Source organism: Hippocampus guttulatus, chromosome 18 (genome assembly GCF_054856545.1).
Source record: "Hippocampus guttulatus isolate MCC_2025c chromosome 18, RoL_Hgut_1.0, whole genome shotgun sequence".
In the NCBI taxonomy this organism is placed as follows: domain Eukaryota; kingdom Metazoa; phylum Chordata; class Actinopteri; order Syngnathiformes; family Syngnathidae; genus Hippocampus; species Hippocampus guttulatus.
Genome location: NC_141278.1, coordinates 2,317,939 through 2,339,659, shown reverse-complemented (window position 1 = coordinate 2,339,659; position 21,721 = coordinate 2,317,939). Strand labels below are relative to the sequence as shown.

The 21,721-nt window shown below is 41.9% G+C and overlaps 2 protein-coding genes across 11 annotated transcripts; both read right to left on the bottom strand.

Annotated features, from left to right (window-relative positions):
* Nucleotides 1-481: 481 nt before the first annotated feature.
* On the bottom strand, nucleotides 482-7,136 carry LOC147190531 (CMP-N-acetylneuraminate-beta-galactosamide-alpha-2,3-sialyltransferase 1-like). Of its 6 annotated transcripts, none has more exons than XM_086136356.1 (8): nucleotides 6,735-7,136; nucleotides 5,253-5,504; nucleotides 4,818-5,014; nucleotides 2,983-3,150; nucleotides 2,595-2,640; nucleotides 2,303-2,429; nucleotides 1,536-1,678; nucleotides 482-928 (listed from the first exon to the last, which is right to left on the bottom strand). In XM_086136356.1, exons 1-8 carry the CDS (start codon nucleotides 6,777-6,779, stop codon nucleotides 761-763), a joined length of 1,146 nt encoding a protein of 381 aa, XP_085992482.1. In that variant the 5' UTR covers nucleotides 6,780-7,136; the 3' UTR covers nucleotides 482-760. The 6 variants fall into 6 exon arrangements, 5 of the variants coding, with proteins under 5 accessions (XP_085992482.1, XP_085992485.1, XP_085992483.1 ...); XM_086136359.1 differs by having other exon boundaries at nucleotides 5,253-5,387; nucleotides 6,735-7,135; XM_086136357.1 differs by having other exon boundaries at nucleotides 2,318-2,429; nucleotides 6,735-7,132.
* A 2,097-nt stretch (nucleotides 7,137-9,233) lies between these two features.
* Nucleotides 9,234-15,984, bottom strand: LOC147190530 (CMP-N-acetylneuraminate-beta-galactosamide-alpha-2,3-sialyltransferase 1-like). Of its 5 annotated transcripts, none has more exons than XM_086136365.1 (10): nucleotides 15,833-15,984; nucleotides 14,136-14,239; nucleotides 13,076-13,108; nucleotides 12,481-12,521; nucleotides 12,295-12,395; nucleotides 12,020-12,207; nucleotides 11,072-11,251; nucleotides 10,761-10,806; nucleotides 10,560-10,679; nucleotides 9,234-10,403 (listed from the first exon to the last, which is right to left on the bottom strand). In XM_086136365.1, the coding sequence occupies exons 5-10, from the start codon at nucleotides 12,373-12,375 to the stop codon at nucleotides 10,224-10,226; spliced, it is 795 nt and encodes a 264-aa protein (XP_085992491.1). In that variant the 5' UTR covers nucleotides 12,376-12,395; nucleotides 12,481-12,521; nucleotides 13,076-13,108; nucleotides 14,136-14,239; nucleotides 15,833-15,984; the 3' UTR covers nucleotides 9,234-10,223. The 5 variants fall into 5 exon arrangements, with proteins under 5 accessions (XP_085992491.1, XP_085992490.1, XP_085992488.1 ...); XM_086136364.1 differs by having other exon boundaries at nucleotides 14,178-14,239; XM_086136362.1 differs by having other exon boundaries at nucleotides 12,295-12,521.
* Nucleotides 15,985-21,721: the final 5,737 nt, after the last annotated feature.

The window sequence follows — 21,721 nt, the reverse complement described above, 5'->3', positions numbered from 1 at the left end:
CAAGACCTGCTTTTTACACTCCCTTTACAAATTGTCCTCCTTTATATGCATGTACGACTGTTTTAGTAGTCTGGAGTGATGAAGAGGGTTAATAAAAGATGCGTGTGTTGGACCGAATCCACATGCCTGTTTTTTTTAAATGTTATTCTTACTGGCAAAGACACTTCACCGCTTGGATTGTCTGTGTGTATGTAAACAGTTAATTTGACTACGTTTCCATTTGAGGCGAGAGCTGCCTCTTCTTTTTTTTCAAAAGAAGTTCACAAACATTTGCCTCGGCGGGCATTCCAGAAAGACATCGTTCACTTGTATTCACGGGGTGTTTGTGATGCTCTGTTTTAACCACGCGTTCGACACTTTGGTAGTCCTGGCTGCAGTTAAATGACACTTGAATAAAATGTACTTACTAAATTTGTGCTATCAAAGGACATGTTTATTTTGAGTGTAAATCCCCACAAGAAAACTGGTATTGCAATGAAGATAAGATAAGATATCCTTTATTTGTCCCACACTGGGGAAATTTACAGTCTACAGCAGCAAAATTGGGGGTAGAAAGAAGAAGAAAAAAAATAAAGGCATACAAAAATAAAATAAGTACAAATACATGTATTCAATCTTTTCAATGGAGAAATATCTTATGCAATAAATATATAAATCACCTTTGGTTCGTATTTCTAATGATTTCTAAAGAAGTATTTGCTGAACAATCAAAAATTGAACCCCAATTGCAGAATCCAATTGAGTAAGATTCCAGCGCACGTTAGAGTCCTTGAAGAAAACGAATGATCTGCTTCTGATTCAACTCCTGAATGACCTCATACTCCCGCACGCCAGGATGGGGTCCAGTTCTCAGTTTTTTGTTCCTCAGGATCTCGAAGTAATGGCTCCAATTTCCATCTCTGTCAGCACCAAACCCAAAAATACTCACCTGGTGGGGGGAAAAAAACACAATTTTAAAATCAAAGGAATGCCTATTTTTGTTTTGGTTCTTGAAAATCGAACCCACATATTCACCCGCACACACACGTGTGTGTGGGTGTATATACAATACTGTACTGTACCTGGATATATACAGTATATAAAAACCCCTGCTAACTAACCGCAACAAGCCAGGCATGGGATGTGGCTCTCTCTAGTGGTAACTTTAAGTACTTTTTCGTTTTTAAGATTACAATATACCGTGTATATATACATATATATATATAATATATATACTGTATATATATGTATATATACATATATGTACACACACTACTGCTCCTAACCTAACTGCCATTGGTGGAACAAGCCAGACATGGGATGTGGCTCCCTCTAGTGGTATGCTGAAGCACTCACTTGCATTTCACCCTTAAGGACTTTTATATTATACAGTAATGTGATATTAACGTGAAGTACCTTTGAATTCAAGTACACTTTTTTGTCAACGTTTCTTCATAAATTCCTGATCCCCACCCCAACATAGTTTCACACAAACGTTTTTTTTTCTTCGTCATTTTCCATTACATTTGTTAACCTGATAAACTGGAGGTCCCTACCTCGTCGCATATTTGCAAGCTGAGCACCACGGTCATGAAGCCAGTGGATGGGTAGCGGCCTTGCTTTTTCAGCCACATTTCATGAGCATATTTCATGAATCCCGGGTTGATGATCATCACCTGTCGCAAGTCAGACTCATAAACTGAAACGAAGGAGAACGGTATCACAAGAAAACAAATAAAGTTGGTCTATGTGATTATCTTCAGGTCAGACTCGTGCTGCTCGATGATAATAATTTGTGTGATTAAAATATGAATCGCATAACTGAAATCACCATTATTCCATTGATCATTTATTATGTGGTACAAAAGCAGAAAATATTGAAACAAAGAAGACAAATCAAATTCTTTGAAATCCTATAGTTGCATAAGTTGCTTTTGAACCTAAAAATATTTGTAAGATTTTTTTTTTTAAGTACCAATGTGTGACTTCAAGTACAGGTATGGTTTCCTTGCATAAACGAATATAGTGCATTGGAGTTTACTTGCTATACACTTATAAATTGCCATAAAACTGTTAGAACATTTCATTCATTCATCTTCCGAACCGCTTTATCCTCACTAGGATCGCAGGGGGAGCTGGAGCCTATCCCAGCTGTCTTCGGGCAGTAGGCAGTAGGCGGGGGACACCCCGAATTGGTTGCCAGCCAATCGCAGGGCACACAGAGACAAACAACCATGCACGCCCACTCACACCTAGGGACAATTTAGAGCGTTCAATCAGCCTGCCACGCATGTTTTTGGAATGTGGGAGGAAACCGGAGTACCCGGAGAAAACCCACGCAGGCCCGGGGAGAACATGCAAAGTCCACACAGGGAGGCCGGCGCTCGAATTGAACCCGGTACCTCTGCACTGTGAAGTCGACGTGCTAACCACTGGACTACCGGGCCGCCCTGTTAGAACATTAAAATCAACAATTTCAATCAATCTCTTGAGCGCAAATTTTGAACTCAAGTATGCTCACTATTTACATATACAGTATACATAATATCGTTTTTTTTGAGTGTGATAATCGTAATTAAATTTCGATTAAGTGCACAGCCCCAGGTCAGACTCACCAAGTTCTTGTTGGCAATCCGCTTTGTGTTCTCCTGACCGTTTTCTCTGTTGAAGTTAAATGCAGCAGTATGTATGTATCATTTATCAGAATAAAAGAAGGAAAAAAACAACCGGCATGTGTGCGCAGCATTGTAGGCTGCACCCATGTGGATCTCGGTGACCGGGCTTGGACACCCCACTCCTAACTTTTCTATTACAAACACTATGTTTAGACATAAGCGATCAATATATACAGTGTGTATATATATATATATATATATATATATATATATATATTTTTTTTAACAGCCTTTTATTATTTTTTTTTGCGGTGCAATTTATTGCTCACTTGACTGCCCAAACTCCGGCGAGTGGCAATGAGTATTGGGTTTCGATGGCAACACGTACCGAGGCGCAAAGTTCTTGAGCAACCAAAGCAAGTCATTTATCTTGAAGGGAAAGAACACGAGGTGAGTGCTGTTGTCCAAATGGATGGCGCTCTCGGGATACATGACGTGATGAGTTGTCTTGGTGCCGACGTCTGACTCGTAGCCCTTTGTGTGTCCGTGGTTCATTCTACAGGAATCACAATTGTCAAGCAGGGAAGTCGTGAAAACGTCAGCGGCACCACTGAGTGAGCACCAGTGGCGTTCCGTCAGGGCCAGCATGGCCTTCTCTGCTGGCCTAAACATTCTGAGAATAACATAAATTTAATTTATGTTATTTTATTTTCATAAATATGTAAACAAAATTATTCTCTGTATTCTTTACATCATATTATTTCCACTTAGTCGATAAATAACTTATTTATTTTGGTAGAGTTTTTAACCAATCATATTTCAGATCGCCTGTGTTACCAGGTAAATTAAACTTGCTCGGGGCCATCAGATTAAACAGAGTAGGCTCCTGTGCGCTGTAAATGAACGTGCACAGTCAGGTTGCAATAGCCAATCAGATCACGAGTCTGCGTACCAGGGCCAGCTAGAAGGGCTTACGTCATAGGTGTCAAACTCAGGTCCTGGAGGGCCGGTGTCCTGCATGTTTTCCAAGTCTCCCTGTTGCAACACACCTGATTCAAAAAGCTTGATGATGATCTGAATATTTGAATCAGGTGTGTTGAGACTTGGAAATCATGCAGGACAGCAGCCCTCCAGGACCTGAGTTTGACACCTATGGTTTACGTCGACACTGGACGTGCGCGTTGGGTGATTGGATTAGCGCCTGCTAGAGAGAGCTGTTGCTGCATTTTGACCCAAAATGGCCGAAGGAGAAGACGTTGATCTGGTTGCAGGACTACTTTCCACACAATTTTCAAGACGGACCTTCCACTGGATTTACCAATTGAAGTTGTTTTACCAAGGCAGCAAGGAAACATCAGAGCACGGCTGGGCACTTACAAGCTACGGTGCGTTTAAAAACGTTTGGGGACACTCGCGTAGATCTGCAGCTTAGTGAACAGGCACTACATTGGTGAGTAAATGAATTTTATTTTACATTTCTTCTTATTTTATTTCGTTAGTATTAATGGTAACCAAATAAAATTATAGATAAATTAAGATACAAAAATGTATCAAATAAATCAGCTCACCTGCAATTTATAATGGCGCATTGTAGTCAGCTTCGTGCACTAAAGTTCGTTCAATCTCAGCTGCTCAACATTTTCAGTTGTTTGCTGTTGTATAGCCTATTCTCAAAATGCAAATGATCTGTTAACTTTATTTTCAAAGAATAGTTTGTTTTGTTATTGTGTGGTTGGTGTCTTATATGAAACTGTGCCATTGCGCAATTTATTGGACAGACTTGTTTAAGATCACACAGCGTAATTTGGGTGCCATTTTATTTAGTATTTTTTTAAATCTTTTTATTTTTGACAATATCTGTAAATTTAGTTTCCTGCTCTTAATTGTGAATGCATACTTGATGATTTTAAATGCTCCTGAAATTAAGTGCTGCTTGACGAGCCTATATTGTGTTAATGTACTGTATGTGACGTCACTGAAGGCCTAAGGTTGAAATGCACGGCCCGCCACTGGTGAGCACCCTTATCACTCAAATAACTTGACTTTCAAATGAACCTTCCCCACGCGAGACTGGAAATGCTATTAATCCCCAAAAATATTAAGGAATAAATAGACACAACAACAACAACAACAAAAATTTTCTTGTCAAGTGCCAATTTTTTTTTCCACATTCACTAAACTCAATCTTGCACCACTGTACACAAACAAGGGTCTTGCAGTTACCTGATTACGATGTTATGTTGATCAATCAGAGGTCCGTAGTGCGATCCCTTGAGGTTACCGGAATTGCCCACCACCGCACAAGTCCTGCAGCGGTCAGGCGATTGCTGCTCAAGTGGTGGGCTGCTTGGAAAGATTGCGAAGAGTTTGTCGATAGTTTCATTGAAAAATCTGAAGGGGCGCTGTTCCAGCTGCAATTTCTGAAAAATAGAGATACAACATAAACAAATGAGAAAAAGTGACATGAAGATACAAAACTAAAACTCTTGCGCTATAACGTCTGAAGGTCAGTTTTTGTGTCGGTCCAAGTAACACAATTTCAATTTTTCAATATCCGCTCATATGAACCAGACTCCTCGGATCTACCCAGTCAATGTGAGACTGACATTACTGAAATATGATAGGAGACAAAAACACCGGAATGAAATCTTCAACTACCTTCCACCAGTTGAAATCATTCTCCGATGTTGGGCTTGGTATGGACAAAAACGGCTTTGGTGATGCGTCCATTTGCGTTTTAAAGTCATTCTCCTCATCAGTCAAACATTTCGGGCAGTTGCATTCACGCAACTCCTGAGAATACAAGTTGGGCAGATTCCATTTGGATTTACAGAACAAACCGGCAGCAGTCAAACACAAGACCATGAGCAGGACCCTGTTTTTTCCCGCTGTGCACAACATCCCGTGGGCCTACGGGACACAATAAGCGGAAGCATGATGACTTGAGACAGAATATTCCACGGTGTCACACTCGGACAAAGAGCATCCATGACGCATTGACATTTTCACACATTCATTTAAAAAACATTTATCTGTAAGGTGAGAATGGGTTTAGTTTGATGCACTCGCACCAAAATTGCTCAAAATGGGTAACTGTGCTCCTCAGGGCTCCATCTTAGGCCCATGACTAATCCCTGTCTAGATCTCAGAGGGTCTTGCCATGTTAAGGGTGACATTTGCCAGAACCAGCCTTTATAGGTAAAGTTGGCTATACAGTAAATGCTAATGCTGTCTGGACGAAAACCGCATGTCAAATACGTTTTGAAAAAGCTAAGGTTGAAATTTGGATTCGACGACATCAGGTCTCTGCTACAAACCTGTTCTTGGAGGTGTGCAGCTGGGGCTTAAATGGGCACAAAGAAAAACAAGCCGGCCATTGAAACCTGGAGCCGCTTGACTTGAAGCATTTTGAAAGACAAGGTATGCCTATCAGCCCCTCCTCTGGGGAGTCCGACCCAAACTGCACACGCATTGAGACGGGCCGTTGCCGCAATAGAAATTGATCATTGTCGGGACTGTGACAATGTGGTCGTAGATAGACTCATTCAAGTCTGTCTATTCCAATGATACAATCTTTTATTTCAGAATACTCTTATTTTGATGATGATATATGGCCACGATATTACTGCTGAGGCTGTTTTTGTGAAGCGCAGACTATTATTCTGGTAATTCTTTTTACAATTGGATGTCTTTATGCTCTTTGCTCCTTTGGGGTTGTTGCATTTTATTATGAAAGTTCTTGGGTCCCAAGGGGTTATGCTTTTCCTTTGCCTGCTTCTGGTCCTCACTCATCAGGATAATCACATTCTTTGTTTCCTTACATTCAGCTTTTGCCGGATCGAACATGATTATTAAATATTGGATCATCTTGCAACGTGTCATAAATTTAAACTCTCCACGGTTTGGCCAAGGTTTTTTGTGTCCTTCTCTCTGCCTTACCTTCGTTTGGACATTTCTCACCCCGAATATATATATCTATTTTTACTCTCAAGTGAGGACAAAAAGATTTTACAGAACAGATGAGACTTTTCTTTTATATGCAGTCATACCAAACTGTGTTCCATTGATCATTCAGTGCGTTTACAACAAATGTGAAATCTTTTGAGGCGTATAATTAGTTATTGAAAACCATGCGCTTACCTGCCACAGAAATGATGTGTGAATCGTTGTGGGTGACAGTGGCATAAAGGGATAAGAATCAGGTAGAACAGGTAACTGGCGGGAAGGGGAGGATCAGGGAGGTGGTGGCTTTTGTCATCCAACAAAATAAACCACATCGCCAGATAACGTCCATACAGCTTTACACTCCTGTTTATTTCTCATAAGAGAGGCAAGAAGGTGTTAGGACTGTTTTGTGCCTTGATGTTTGTGTTGCGTTCTCGCAGTCGGCGTGTCGGCTCTCTCCCCGTGTCTTCTGCCTCCAGCCCTGCTCTCTGTAGTTACTATGTATTTTCCGAACGACTTTTCAACTTCTGCTTCTGGGTCCTAATTCCGCTCCTCATGCGACGCAAGGATGGCATTACCGGGAGAAATCCGGCACCACGGGCTCGTTTTCCCACTCTGAATCCCTGGAACAATAATGGTAGTCTTCAGGTTTCTGGTAAAGTGGGTGTGGATCTGATGCGTTAGTCATGATGAATTTCAAAATAACAGCAGATGATTTCATGTTATTTGAGCGTACATCTCCTTGACAGTATTTACCCGACGGAGCATGCAACATTGAAAACACTGAACGTTTGCTATAAACACTTACCCGCTCTTTCGATGAAACTCAAAATCCGCTCTCACAAACCTGAAGTTAACATCACAAAACCGAGAGAAATTTGAAGCGTAACACGAGGAGCCATGGCAACGTCGGGTTTCATTTGTGAAGTGACATAATGAAAGCCAACATTTGTGGGGGGGGGGGGTCACCTAAACTGAACCCACTCGCAAGGATCAAATGACAATGCAAATGTGGGGCTCAGTTTTGAATGTCATCCGGAAACGGTCAAAAGAATCATGTCTTTATGCCGTCAAATGCACTAATTGTTCAGTGTCTAAATTTGAAACCGCACACAATTAGTCTTGGAACGCATTACTGTCTAGTCAGAAGTAGTTTTGGAATTCGTGCCCTGCAGCTGCGAAAAAAAACAGTCTCCTTGCACCGAGCTACTCACCTTGGAGGCAGCGCAGTAAGACACGCAGACCCAGCATCATTAGTTGGCCACCGCCACATTCTGCCTAAGCTTGAAATCTGGAGGATGCCAAGGCCAGAATTAAAGAAGGTGAAAGCGTAGCCATGGATACAACTTATCCCGCATCACTAGAACAATGTGACCTTTTAACAAACAAGAACATAAGCACAGAGAAGAGACACAATTTCATAAAAACCTGCGTGGACACAATTTGTACACAACCGGTACTGGGCAGCTGCAAAGTTAAAAAGCTGTTAAGTGCACACAAATCGCCCTCGTAACTTTATTTTGCCATCACAATTTGGCTGCTTGTGTTAGATTTTTTTACTGAGTACAGTTGCTTATGTAACACCGGTACATGTTAGATGGATGGTGTTGATACTTTATAATCCTCTCCGTACGAACAGTTTTTTCCGTCACCCTGCCGCATCCCTAAGAAATTTTCAACCACTTTTTGGGGGAGGCGTTAATTATTCACAGATGAGCACAGCTCTTATTCCGTTTTTCGTGGCAACGCGCGCGCACTCATGGCCGACAACGAGGCACTGTTGTACTAGAGACTTTTTTTCATATAAGTATCCGCACTTTTGCCACCTCTGATTAGCACGAATGACCCATTTTAATGTCATTTTGGCTCAACGCGTGGAATTACAGCTCGCATGCGCCACTCTTGCCCATTTTCAACATTTCATGGAGGGTGAGTGGCAACCGTTGACCTCTCTGCGTCATATCCGCGGAACGCTGCATGGCGACATTCTTGAAATGTATGAATGGCCACGGTCAAAGCTTTGGAATTGTTTGGAGAGATACAATGAATACTGTGCTTTGGGTGTGTTCACAGGTGAGATGATATAACATATTTGTTTTGCCATTTAGCGTTATGGGAATCTTTGCCATCTTAGTGTTGAACGACAACGGTTAGAACGTGTTTATATTCAAAGTTTTGGATCACATTATTTATTACCTAGCAGTAGTTTCTCTGCATCTGGGGCTGGGAATGCACACTGAAATCCACATCGATTGTTCCAAAGTACATCACGTTTTATATAAAGAGCTCTATCAGTTATTTAAAGTATTAATATGGGCAATTATAAATATTTTCAGGAGGGGCGGGGTCAGTCCAATGCAAGTAGGAGTTCCATTAAATTGGCGAAACAGTCACGTGATAGCACCCAAGGCGCGATTCTCACTGACAAAGCAACGAGTGTTCACAGAAAATAAAAAGCAGAAAACAGAATGCGGCTTCATGTAACACAATCAAAGTACAGCTTCTCCTCACCCAAAATATTCAAAGTAGAAGATGGCAGCCGCACGCGTCACAACATCAATCACCCAGTCTTCCTTGCAGTGGGTGGACAATATCATTTGGTGGCAGTCATGCACCACGAAGCTTGTTTGCCAGCTGCCAATCATCCCCACCGAAGAACAAGGAAGGATACATCAGGGACAGTTTGTGCACTCATTTTGCAGGTTTTGTGGACATCCCATTTATTTACCGTTTTTATACTGTACAATACAGTTGAGTTTTATTTTCTACAGAAAAATCACATTTCAAATCATGAAGGCCTCGGGACAATTCAAGGTTGCAAGGTTGCACCGACGTTTTTTTATGAGAAGAAAGTCCACATTTCTCTTATGGATGGGGAGAAAGAAAAATTCACATTCCTGCAGGAATATATACAACATCTGAAAAGACGAGTGCTAATTATTTAAAGATGGGTAATTGTGGCCCTCGGATTGAGGATGAAACCACTGCCGTAGTACATACAGTGGACGTATCACGTCATGCATTTTTTTGATGGCAAACTTGTATTCACACCTACACTGTTTGGTCGGCTTTAAACGGACAAAGTTTTTTTTTTTATGCGGGTGCAAATACACACAAACGAATCCTGGTGCGGACCAAACAACCGGACCGAGATCCACTTTTTGAGGTGGTGTCAGTGAGCTTCCCAACGGACTTGGCGCGGGTGACTACAGGTCTGTGTACGAACTGCCAACCTGCACCAAATAGAGGATATGAACGACTTTTCTTTTTTTTTTTTTTTGTCTTGACAAGCCACGGTAGCCTGGCATCGCGGGAAACGGCCCAGAGAAAATGTTGACCGTAACGTGATCCTTCGCGTTTTGTTAAGTTGCACCGCTGCCTGCAGGTTGTGGGTCTAAGCATTCTCCTGCGGGTTACTGTACGCATTCCAACATTTTGAACACATAGCGTCTCAAAACGTGCATTGATTGAGCAGCAACACTCCAAATCATTTTGCAGCTCGAATAGCAGCAAAAACCGTGCTGAGCAAAAATGCAGCACGTAGGAATTGCATGTTTTTCTCCATTTCCGGGTTTGTGTCTTCAGTGCCGTACTCATCATTTCCGTCCAATGGGAGCACCCATTGTCACACGCGTTAATGTGGTTACGGAATATAAGATCAACAACAAAATAAGTACAATATTTTCAAAATTTTGGAGAAGACATTTCAAAAAAATGGATTTTTCGTTGTACGGCCAGCTTTCGGATCACGTCATACTCTTCTTTTCCGTAGTGCAATCCAGTTCCGAGTTTTGGATCACTGAGTTTTTCCCAGTAGTGACTCCAGTTTCCATCACTGTCTGCACCGTAACCAAACACACGCACCTGTTCCAACAAAAACATTCAATTTCAGGCTGGCTGACAACACAAAGTACATTTTCTACCCTTCATTCTTTTGGGCAATACAGGTTTCATATTTATGAATTGCTAAATATTACAATAAGATGACATGGAAGAAAAAACCCCCCGAAAAACAGTCACCTCTTGGCATATGTGTAGGGCAAGAATCACGGCCAAGAATCCTGTGGAGGGATATCCCGAACTCCTCCTCAGCCACACTCGATGAACATAAGCAATGAAGGCTGGATTGAGCACCATCACCTTTGTATAAAAGTGAAAGAAAATCTTTCTGATGACACAATACGTGTTAACTATGCAACGGCCTTTGAAAACGATGCTCACCAGATTCTTGTTGGCTTGAATGGTAGACCTAACCGGTTCATACGTACTGGTGGAAATAACACAAAGGGTTGATTGAAGGGTTGATGTTGACACAAAATGATAGCCCAGTGGCTTTCATTAGCATGTTCACTCCACATTTTTCCTTTCCAAGTCTCTGTACAAACTACTGCAATTCATTCACTGGATTAAAAAAATGATAATAATAATAAAGTGAATCTTCAATCACTAGCCATATTCGTTCATTCCCAATGCACCTCTTGTATTGGTTCTGGTTGGATCACGGCAAACAAACAGACAATAATTTCACTTGCTTTCCCGGAAAACCTGTGGTGAGGGCTTTTTGAAGCCACACCATGTCCATGATCTTGAAAGGGGACAGAACAAGATGAGTGACGTTGTCCAAGTCGGTGGCACTCTCGGGATACATGAGGCGGTGGGTTGTTTTGCTGCCCACATCGTCTTCGTAGCCTTTGATGGGACTTTTGTTCATTCTGTGTGATTGATTGAGGATATTTGTTCAGTACATTGTGATGTTTAATAAATCATCTGACATATTTGTTTTCGGGGAGAATGATTCTGAGAGAGAAAAAAAAAGCAATCCCCCCCCCCCCACCTCGGTATCGCGATTACGATTTCATCTGTGATTATTTTATATATATTTTATGTATTTATTTTAATTAACGCCAATAATGTTTTGCTCTTATCGGTTATGCTTACACTAAAATACTGACAATTGAACCTTGAATTAATACGAAAGACAGTTTTCAGAAATCGGATTACAACAACCGTGTCGACAAATCAATGGCTTTATGGAAAACGATGAAAATGGCGCTCGGAAAAGTGCAGACATTGAGTCTTCGCGTGGTTTCATTCTAATTGTGTCGTGTGTCAAATAAAAGGCACGTGCCGACATCCAAGATATACAAGATATGCCCTTTCTAATATTAGTGCTGTGCTGATGATCTGAGAGAGGAACTGATATGTCTCAACGAAGCGTCATTTTGAATTCCACTGAGGTGTCTGCAGGACACGCCCCGCTGCAACATGATTGGCTGCCGCATCCAGCCCGGACTGTCGAGAAATCGAGTGGGATTCATAATAAGGCCTTCAATGAACAGTAGCGCATCCGTCTGTCCGTCTTATAGTAGGATGGCTGGAGCCGATTAATGGCATTCATTTCAATGAGCGATGAGGATTAGCCATGAGAGTACGAGCGCAGGTGCACTAAATGAAGTGTACAGGACTCGTATCCGATTTACCTCAGCACCACGTCATGGATATCTATCAGCCGTCCATAATGAGAATCTTTCAAATTTGCAGAATTGCCCACCACTGCACACGCTCTGCAGCGCTCCGCTCCCTTCGAGATGGCCGGAAACATCTTCAACAAGCTATCCACTACCGCTCGGTAGTAATCGATGGTCTGTTCTTCCAACGGCTGCAATTGCTGATACATAAACGCAAACGGGTTAGCTGAGCTGAGCTGCCCGGAGTGATGTTTGTACGTGACTCCCAAGTCACTCGCTGTACTCGCCTTCCACCAGTCAAATGCATCCATTGAAAGGTTCTTTTTCCCAGTTAAAAACGGTTCGACGGATTTGTCAAAGCGCCGCATGAACCAGGAGTCGTCCTCTGCTAGACTTGCGTGCAGAAAGTTTTCCGACATGGAATCGTTCAAAAACAAACATACTATGGCGACCATGAGCACCACAGCTAGCACCTTGAATGTGGAATTCATCTTCATTCTTGTGTTCTTTCAGTCTGCGGGCAGAGTTTCAGGTGACATTCATTTTTCAAGAAAATCTCCTTCTGAAATTATTAACGCCGAAGAATTCAGATGCTGTTTCATTTGATTACGGTACGTCAATTCACTTTGAGTAGCACTCATCCTCTGTTTCAGCAGACTTTGGACAAGAGTAACATGCAAAAAATACAGTTCAACCCACATTTAATATCTCAAATCAGAGTAAAACATGCTTGTTGTTGGTCCGGCGAGATACAGTATTTGTCTTACCTGGCAATTTTCTGACAGAGCATTTTACTTGATTCAAGCATCTTTTTCCCCCTTAAATATGGTTAAGCTAGGACTGCACGACTGTCCGTGTTTTATGTAATGTGTTGTGTTTATTATTTTACCTTATGTTAACTGTTTTGTTAAGTGCTTTGTTACAGCTGCCGCTGTTGTGAAAGCGCTATATAAATCAGCATGTATTGTATTGTATTGAAAGTGGGAGTCTCGCATTAGACCGGGGACCCCCCGCCCCCACCCCCCTGAAAGAATACTTGAAACAACTGTAGAATGGAAAGTTTCTTACCCGTGCTACAAGTGCGCCACGTCCTGCAGGCAACTGTTTAGAGAAAATAGAAACCCGGGCGTTAAAGGAATGGAGCAGGAAGTCAAGAGGAGTGGCAAGAACAAAGGAAAAGAAGAGCCAAATATTTTTTAAATACTCTTCTGTCAGAGATTTTCTCGGACAAAGTTAAAGAAATGACTCGGCACACAGGAAAATTGTCTTCAATATCGGCGGGAGCGGATCTCTGAGAGCGAACGACGGTTAGTTGCTCCGCGATCACACTCTCAGTCCCGCCACCGCGAGTTCGACATTTTATTGTAACATATGCAAAATACAAGAAAAACACTGCCCCCGATGTTTGCATGCCGCACCCCGGTCCGGCTCCTCGGTAGTGATTGGTTACCTGTTTTTCCAACTTGAACCACCAGTACATTGGCGCCTTTTCTGGCTGGTCTACATCGAATTAGCATGTTGTAGACTTTGCGGATGGTCAATGTCGTCTGGGCGCGACGGGTGTTCTCAACTCGTCTTTTGTTGCTCAACCGCTGTTCCCGAATTATTCATTCCCCTTTTGTGACCGAGTGTCGCCTTCTCCCCTGTGGTTGTCCACCTGTATTGACGTGCTAATTGTGGACTTCAACAGTCCCCCGGCCAGATGTGTGCAGGCATTTGGGGGTGCTGGATACGCACCCAAACGCTTCGATGTGCCCAAATTAAATGAAACTTTAAACATGATACAATTTTGCTCATAGATTCCTCTAACATCTTCATAATGTCTTAACATTCAGTCTCAACCAATGAAATATCGGCAGGCATTTAAAGCATTTTGTCCCAGTTTTTTAAAAAATCCACTCAATCTATCAAAGTATAGTTTGTCCAAAAATTCAACAGCACCAAGTGAGCATTAATGGCAAAATTACTGAGAAATAGGAAATAGTGGAGAGGCTGAATTCAGGAACTTCGAATTGTGCATGTTAATGGAGTCACCGTTTATATGACTTGCCGTGTTCGCGTTTTCTACTGTAGAACGCAAAACACGGAAGCAATTTGCTGAGGGTGCTGAGCCGAAACAGGTGCTAACCAGGGGTCACTTTGTTTTGTCGTGGAGCAATTCTCACGTTACCAGTTGTCATTTGGGAGGTTGCTCCGAGGAACTTGCCGACAGGAGGCGGGGCCGCACGTGATCTGAAGCAGAACAAAGAAAACAAAACAAAAAATGAAGCAGCATCAACTTTAAGCCATCGAAAAAGGCAAACTGCTGAACAAGTGGAACCACTCGTGGAAAACAATAAGTCATCCGTTGCCGGGTGTGCCTTGAAACATGTTCTGCCACTTATGAGGCAGCATCTGTCAGTCTAACATGGCAAGCCATTAGGTGCACAAACTTTGAAAGTCTGGATTTGGTTCAGACCTCTAAAATCTCTTTGTATTACAGTTGTTATTGCAATTAAGACTTTTGCAATACAATACGCAGTTTACTTTTGAATTATTTTCCCTCTTAAACAACTGCTCTTTGAACCACTGGTGTTCCTCAAGGCTCACTCCCAGAGAACGTGCTTTCTTTCTCTTTCAACCAAACCTCTCGTTTGTCCCCCCTCCCATCATTTAATTTTGATCATCACAAATTGATGTCAAAAGCAGCAGCGCAACAATCGCACTCACCAACCTGTAACTTCAACATGGTCATGCTTTGTACTCATTGTTGACTCAGTCAGGACTGTTTGAGCAGCAGCACAGCTCTCTGTTCATCATTAGATGTGCACGAGCTTGATGGTTTTATTCTCAAGGATGCCTCTTTTTTTTTGTTGTTGTTTTGTTTGTTATTTTTATTTTGTCAACAGTATTTAGGAGTATTCGTATTGATCTGTATATACCAATACATAGTTATCCATAACATTTTATTAATTTCGAATATATCACTGAGCCATCAATGTGACATTTCATGAGACGATACATCTTAAACTCTTATTTCCCCCTTAACAGTGAACTATTTCTATACATATGCCTTATTTCACCTATTTCAACCCAAATTAATATGTGCAATCATGCTACAGCTAATTCCAAACGCTGTGCTGAACCCAGCCCCTCCCTCTTCTCCTAAATATTTATTTTTGTATTTATTTTTAAACTGACTTATGGCTGGACGTTGTTGAAGTTCCCCATTTAGTCTTTTCCATATTTTCACAATATACAAAACATCCATCCATCCATCCATTTTCCGAACCGCTCTATCCTCACTTGGTGCGCGGGCGGTGCTGGAGCCTATCCCAGCTGTCTTCGGTCAGTCGGCGGGGGACACCCTGAACCGCTTGCCAGCCAATCGCAGGGCACACAGAAACGAACAACGCGCTCACACTCACACCTAGGGATAATTTGGAGTGTTCAATCAGCCTGCCACGCATGTTTTTGGAATGTGGGAGAAAACCGCAGGACCTGGAGAAAACCCACGCAAGCACGGGGAGAACATGCAAACTCCACACAGGAAGGCCGGAGCTGGAATTGAACCCGGTACCTCTGCACTGTGAAGTCGACGTGCTAACCACTCGACTACCGGGCCGCCCATATACAAAACAAAATAATAATAATACATTTTCATGGTTGCACTATCTTTTACAACTTGTCTGTCGCCTGAACTCCTAAAATAATATCTGTATATTTTACGCGCTAACCCTCAGAATTTATCTCGGAGAGAATTCAGTTAATGCAAAATGTCAACCCGGAATGCTGTGACACTCAAACTATCAGCGTCTTGTAAATTGTTGATTGATGAGTCATTACCTTTTCAAATTGTAAAATCACAAACGGTGGCAGCAGCGATGTTAGACTGCCTTGGTGTAACAGACAATCTGAAGTATTTATACCTTAAAATCATACAGATGAGAACATTTAGCTTCACTGTTCGGTTTGGAATAAAGTCTCGGCACACAATATCCACACAAAGGGGTGTGGCTTGGTGTGTGTTTGTAATATGTTCTGGTTCAACTCGTTTTCAATGACAATGGGGCGTCTCAATGAACACGTGAGACAAAACCAAATTGAACTATGGCAGCGTTATATTTGTGCTACTTCTGCTTGTGATGATTTTTTTACTCTTTTTTTTTTTTTTGGAGGAGGCACCTGTCGGTAGTGAGGTGGTTCATGTTTCTTGCTTGTTATTTATTCATTTGTCTCAATGCCAAGGGAAAATGTTAGCGTGTCTCTGGGAAAACAGAGGCGTGAATTATCTTGTGTGTCTCTCGTTTCCAAGATACCGGCTTGTTGATGCTGCAAACACCTTGGTGTCCGTGTCAGAAAGTCCCACAGAAGCCATGTGATAGAAATAGACAACTTGGAGATGGAGAAGAAAAAAATGAACCTGTGCCGTAGCAACACATTTTCAAAATATTACAGAGTAAAGATACCATATTTTGCCACAAACTATCTTTAAAAACACAAATCGACTAATTATAACAATTAAGGATTAAGCCATTAAATTATTACTTCATCCATGCATTTGTCACATTTCTATCTTATTTTTTACTCATATACAAGTAATGGTTCATGATTAATAATAGTGAGGCACCCCTCAGGGTTACCGCCTAAGACCTGTAATGTTCTAGTTAAACATGCTGTTCTAAGTGTTCATTGAAATTTCATTCACAAGCCATTGAGTCCATTTGAACATTCAACATTTATGATGCAATTGTTCGTTTCTTATCAGCCATCACCCTCGAAAGAACTCCATTATTTTTGTACTGCCGCATGTTCACAGCATCCTTTAAACTTTGTGAATGACGACTTGCTGTTGTGCGTTTGGCAGCAGAAGAGACTCATCCGTTTAAGTGGGTGAACTCGATTAGTTTAGTGAAATTTACGACGCACGGGCGGAGCGTTGTCGTTAATTTGCAGCTTGCGTAAGTGCATCAGTGTGACACATGAGAAGGTCGAAAAAATGTTTGTTTAGTCAAAATGAGTGCATGCCGTTGGGCCTAGTTGGATGAGAAGATGCAAACGGGAGTGAGCCAAACACCTTGATGCAACTGAGACATGTATAGATGTGGACCATAATGTTAGGCAATAATTTGATCATATTGTTGCCAACCTCGTGCCTGTTCGGTGCAAAAGTTGGGAGATAAGCATTATGCTGAGTCAACACAATGCACTCACTAGTCATTGTTTAGTCACCTTGGTAGGCACTCTCTCTTGTGGTTTAGATGTGCAACAGCACCTTCAAATTTCTACAATATGACTTACTTGAATTATTCCAATTATATTTTAATCACACAGTAATAAGAGGGAATAATAAAAATGACTTTTGTTTTCATCCATCCATTCTAAGAATATACAATGGTAATGAAAGGTGAGCCCACATTTCTATCTGAAATTTGATGGCAGTAGTTAATTACTACAATTAATAAGTTAATTGTTCAAAATGTCAGTGAGGTGTACCTCAGGGTGGTGTCTTAAGCCTACAGCCATTTGGGTTTTGGTCATGATACTTGTTTTTTTTTGTGTGTATCGTGATTGATACATGCTTTTTGAATGTTTGGATAAATAATAATACACTTTTAATTATATTAACCTACATTGATGAAAACTGCTGTCAGGAGTTTCGACCTATCCCTATTTCTTAAATGAGTATCCTAATGGTGAACGGGATATTCTGTAAATTTCAATAACTGCTACTGCAAATCTTTTGTGGCTGTGAGTCACATTAAGTTAACTTTATAATAGACTACAAAAGAATTAGTCCAGCTTCTATACTGGAAGTCAACAACGTGGCCAGTTCCCCCTTTCATTCGCCGCTGTAATCACCATCCCATGAATAAATTCAGAAATGAGCTCCAAATTAAGCGGTAGTTTCAGCTGTTGAGCAGTAATGAGATGCTAATAAAGAGCGCCGGTCTTATGCTGGGACCCAGTGATTGCTTTTACAGTTCAGCTGCTTCACCGTTTTTGTCCTCTGGCACGCTTGACAGGCTTGAATGGCGTTTGGTCAAGGGAAGTCCTGGCTAATTACTCTCAAAGCTCTCTGACGTCTGTTTACGCCGATAATTGACTAGCTGCACTTTCACATCGTCAATTGTCCCCATTTTCAATTTGAATTTTTAGAGCCGACTTCCGGGGGAGTGCAGCAATGCAAGAAAGATGATAGACAGTTGTCTATACTGTAAGTCAGTCAACACAACCGACAGGTTTTGAGACAGCACAAACAAGACTCAGGAATGTATAGCCTCGAGGTATTAAGAGTTGTCATCGTTGTGTGTAAACATCATTTTATCAAATTAAGAGATTACTTTAGAATTGCACAAACAAAGACACCTCGAAGAATCTTACGGTATCACGAGAACATAAAGGGATTCAAGGTGTAACCCTGTGGGACGCCTCATTGATATTTACAATACCAACAACTTCCATGAGAGTATGAAGTTAGTCATGCATGAGGTAACTGCCAAACGCATCCGTCAAGGCATCATGCAATGAATCATTGTCGACAAGTTTAAATTGAGAGCCCAATGGTACTGTAATTTATAGTTGTTGAAATGTATATCATCATTACCATACAGGTGTACAACAGGTATATTTACACATGAATTATATTTGAAGTATAAAATGTTTATAATCTTCATGGCAAGTCAATTGTTCTCTCACTCTGTTCTAGTTTCTTCTCATACTTTAGTTTGGTGGCGAAACATTGCTCATGCATCATCACCGCATCAGATGTCTCATGATGTGTTTTTATTGACTGTACCATATTATCAATGCAGTTGCTGCATTTTTGATGTCTGCAAGTCAGTGAACATATTTAGATGAAGCGCAGGTCGGCACGTGTTTTAATTAAACAGCGGACGGGGACAGTCGCCGCATGAACGTTTAATACATGTTTTTTTGTGTCCGGTCAAAGTGATGACAAACATGAATCGGAGCATGCGAGGGGGTGCGGGGGGGATTATTAAACAAGCCGTCCTCCACCTTCTCTCCTTTGCCTTATTACGAAACTTTCAAGTTATCAAGAGAGAGAACTTTGAAAGTAGGTTTTTAATTCATGCGTCCCTGCGGTGATTTCATCTCTCATTGAGCATTTGCTTCATTTAACTGACACGTCCCTACTCCCTGTAAGCCTCATCCTATTCATTAAAAAAAAAGAAATTAGGCCTTCGTTTTTGAAAGCAAAGTATTTGCTGACTTTTGCGGCGATAAATCCAAGGAGATTTTGTTAATGCTGGTTTAAAAATGCTCTAAGCGCAGCGGTCTCGTCTTCAAATATGCAAGCCTTCCAGCACGTCCTGCCTTTGAAAACTTTTAATTACAGCCACGTGCGTCGTCTCCTCTAAACTTTCTACCTATCATCAAGATGCGCGTGTAGCATGTTTCGGATTCTTGACTTACATCCTTGGGAGGGTGCTGCGGTTCTGCCGCTTTATTTTAAGGAACTTGTAATTGGCGATAATGTTCAGTGGCGATGTTTCTTCCCAAAAAGGAATTTCAACGTTATTGTTCTGCTGTCAAATTGCTGGGTGGAGAAGTGAGTATGGTGTATTGACTTTAAATGATGGAGCGAGTAGTCAAATGATTGCATTCAAGTGTGTGTTTTTTAATCCATCCATCCATCTTCAAATCCCCTTCTCCTCACAAGGGTCGCGGGCGGGCTGGAGCCTATCCCAGCTGTCCTTGGGCCTTAGGCGGGCTACACCCTGAACTGGTTGCCAGGGCACACATAGACGAACAAGCATTGGCGCTCACCATCACACCGAGGGACAATTTAGTGTGTTTGTGCATGCATGTTTTTGGAAGATGGGAGGAAACACGGGGAGAACATGCAAATGCAACACAGGGAGGCCAGAGCCGGAATCGAACCCTGAACCCTCTGGCACTGTGAGGCCGACGTTCTAACCAGTCTACCTCCATTCCGCGTGTGTATTATATATTTATTGGCCGCCCATGAATGCACCTCAAGCACCAGTCAAAAATGTACCTGTTACAACTTTGATGGCGCACAGGAGGCCTGGTGGGATACAATCGTGCATGAGTAGCTGAAGCGAATACTTGGAAGTGTTTCTCTTCAGAAGGGCACTCACTCGCAAAGCCGGCCGAGGTCCCATTAGCGCATTATAGCAGCGCGCAGCGAAAGCAGGTTGCGTGCACGAGCGCAACCCCGGAGAATACTGCCACGTCCACTTCACTGTCGCATCCGATTAAGAGAGACCGAAGGTAGATGTTCGCTCCCCGGGCTGTGCAGATGACAGGAGCATATGCAATGTGCCTCCGAAGGTCATAGCTACTCTGAAAATTCAATGGACTTACTGAAATAACCTTTTCAACTTTGGCTTCCACACTATTTTTGTGGCAACGTCCGCTCCGCTGCATATCATCAAGTTCATTTGGGATGTGACAAATGACCATGTGCAAAGAGGCCCAGACCCTCATGAATATGTTAATCACGAGATAGTAACTCGAACGCATTATTATACATCACTGCTCTTTATTGCCTTCATATTTTACATATCAAACTGCGCTTTAAAAGAGTGACTCCACTTTCCACAAGTTATTCATTAAGCTCTAAGCCCGGTGTGATTTGTTTATCCTGCCTTTAATGGATGATTAATCCTAGCGCAACCTTGGAACAAAACAGCTGTCGTTGTTTTCCCCCCAAAAGTTCAGCACAAGCCGAAGGCAATAACCATGCATCCATTTTGCAAAATAATAGCCCTCACGGCGGCTTGTCGCCGAGGAAAATCCTTCAGACTGTGAAGTGTCTAATTGAATATTTTCATCTCCAGAGGTAAACGCCATTGTATTTTCACCCACCCCCCTCTTTCATCACACCCCACAAGCCACTATGAGAGTGAGAGCCTCTTATAGAGAAAAGTCTTCTAATGAAATTGATTTTTGTCTTTTTGGACATTCAGGCTGAGTTTTTCAAGCTTCCGCAGCAGCCAAGTCCCCAGCGAGAGATGATTCATGATCCAGTAGCTGACTGTGCCAGAATGGGGTCATCTGCATAGACGACTCCATCACTTCAGACAGCAAAGGGCAAAGTCCACCAACACATCTTGCTCGACAAATTGATATTTTCTTAATACTCTCGGTGGGTGCTTTATCTGCTCATTTATTGTCACCGGAAATAAAACCTGCAGCGATTCATATATCTTTATCGCCAATGGATCAAATGAGAACGGCCGAGGTCGCTCGGTATCGCCACCCATGTCTGAAATTTCCCCCTCTGCTTCACGTTTGAGTGTTTCACTTCCAGCTTTTCATATTCTGCTCGCACCATTTTTTTTCCTGGACCTGGCAGGTGGCTTATCGACAGTGCACAGCTGGGTTCAACACACATGCAGTACATGTGCCAAACGGCCCGCGATCCAAAAGGAAACGTCATGGGCTGGCGCTGAATTGTTGGAATTAGTTGCCATTTTTTTAGGATTCAAATAATCAGCCAGCGTCATAGGTATAAATTACTTTCTAATTGGAATAAAGAAAAGGTTGAAAATACATTTAGGGAAATAAAGAAAATTATGACAATTAAAAATGAACTGTTGCCCTGTGTAATTTGAATTTAGTGCCTGGCTAGTGTTTGATAGGAAAGAATTCAAATATAAATACGGCGTGGAATCATGAGATAATGAAATCATGGAATAAATACGGAAATAATTCAATTGTACATGGCACATTAAATTATTATTT

Excerpts from the sequence above, each read along its gene's own strand:
- LOC147190530 (XM_086136362.1), bottom strand. The coding sequence starts at position 12,504 with ATGAAGATGAATTCCACATTCAAGGTGCTAGCTGTGGTGCTCATGGTC. Across the intron at positions 11,252-12,019 it reads ATCCATGACGTGGTGCTGAG|AATGAACAAAAGTCCCATCA; the intron begins GTAAATCGGATA and ends TCAATCACACAG. Across the intron at positions 10,680-10,760 it reads TTCAAGCCAACAAGAATCTG|GTGATGGTGCTCAATCCAGC; the intron begins GTGAGCATCGTT and ends TTTTATACAAAG.
- LOC147190531 (XM_086136356.1), bottom strand. The coding sequence starts at position 6,779 with ATGCCACTGTCACCCACAACGATTCACACATCATTTCTGTGGCAG. Across the intron at positions 2,430-2,594 it reads GGATTGCCAACAAGAACTTG|GGCGGCCCGGTAGTCCAGTG; the intron begins GTGAGTCTGACC and ends ATGTTCTAACAG. Across the intron at positions 929-1,535 it reads GCTTGCAAATATGCGACGAG|GTGAGTATTTTTGGGTTTGG; the intron begins GTAGGGACCTCC and ends TCCCCCCACCAG.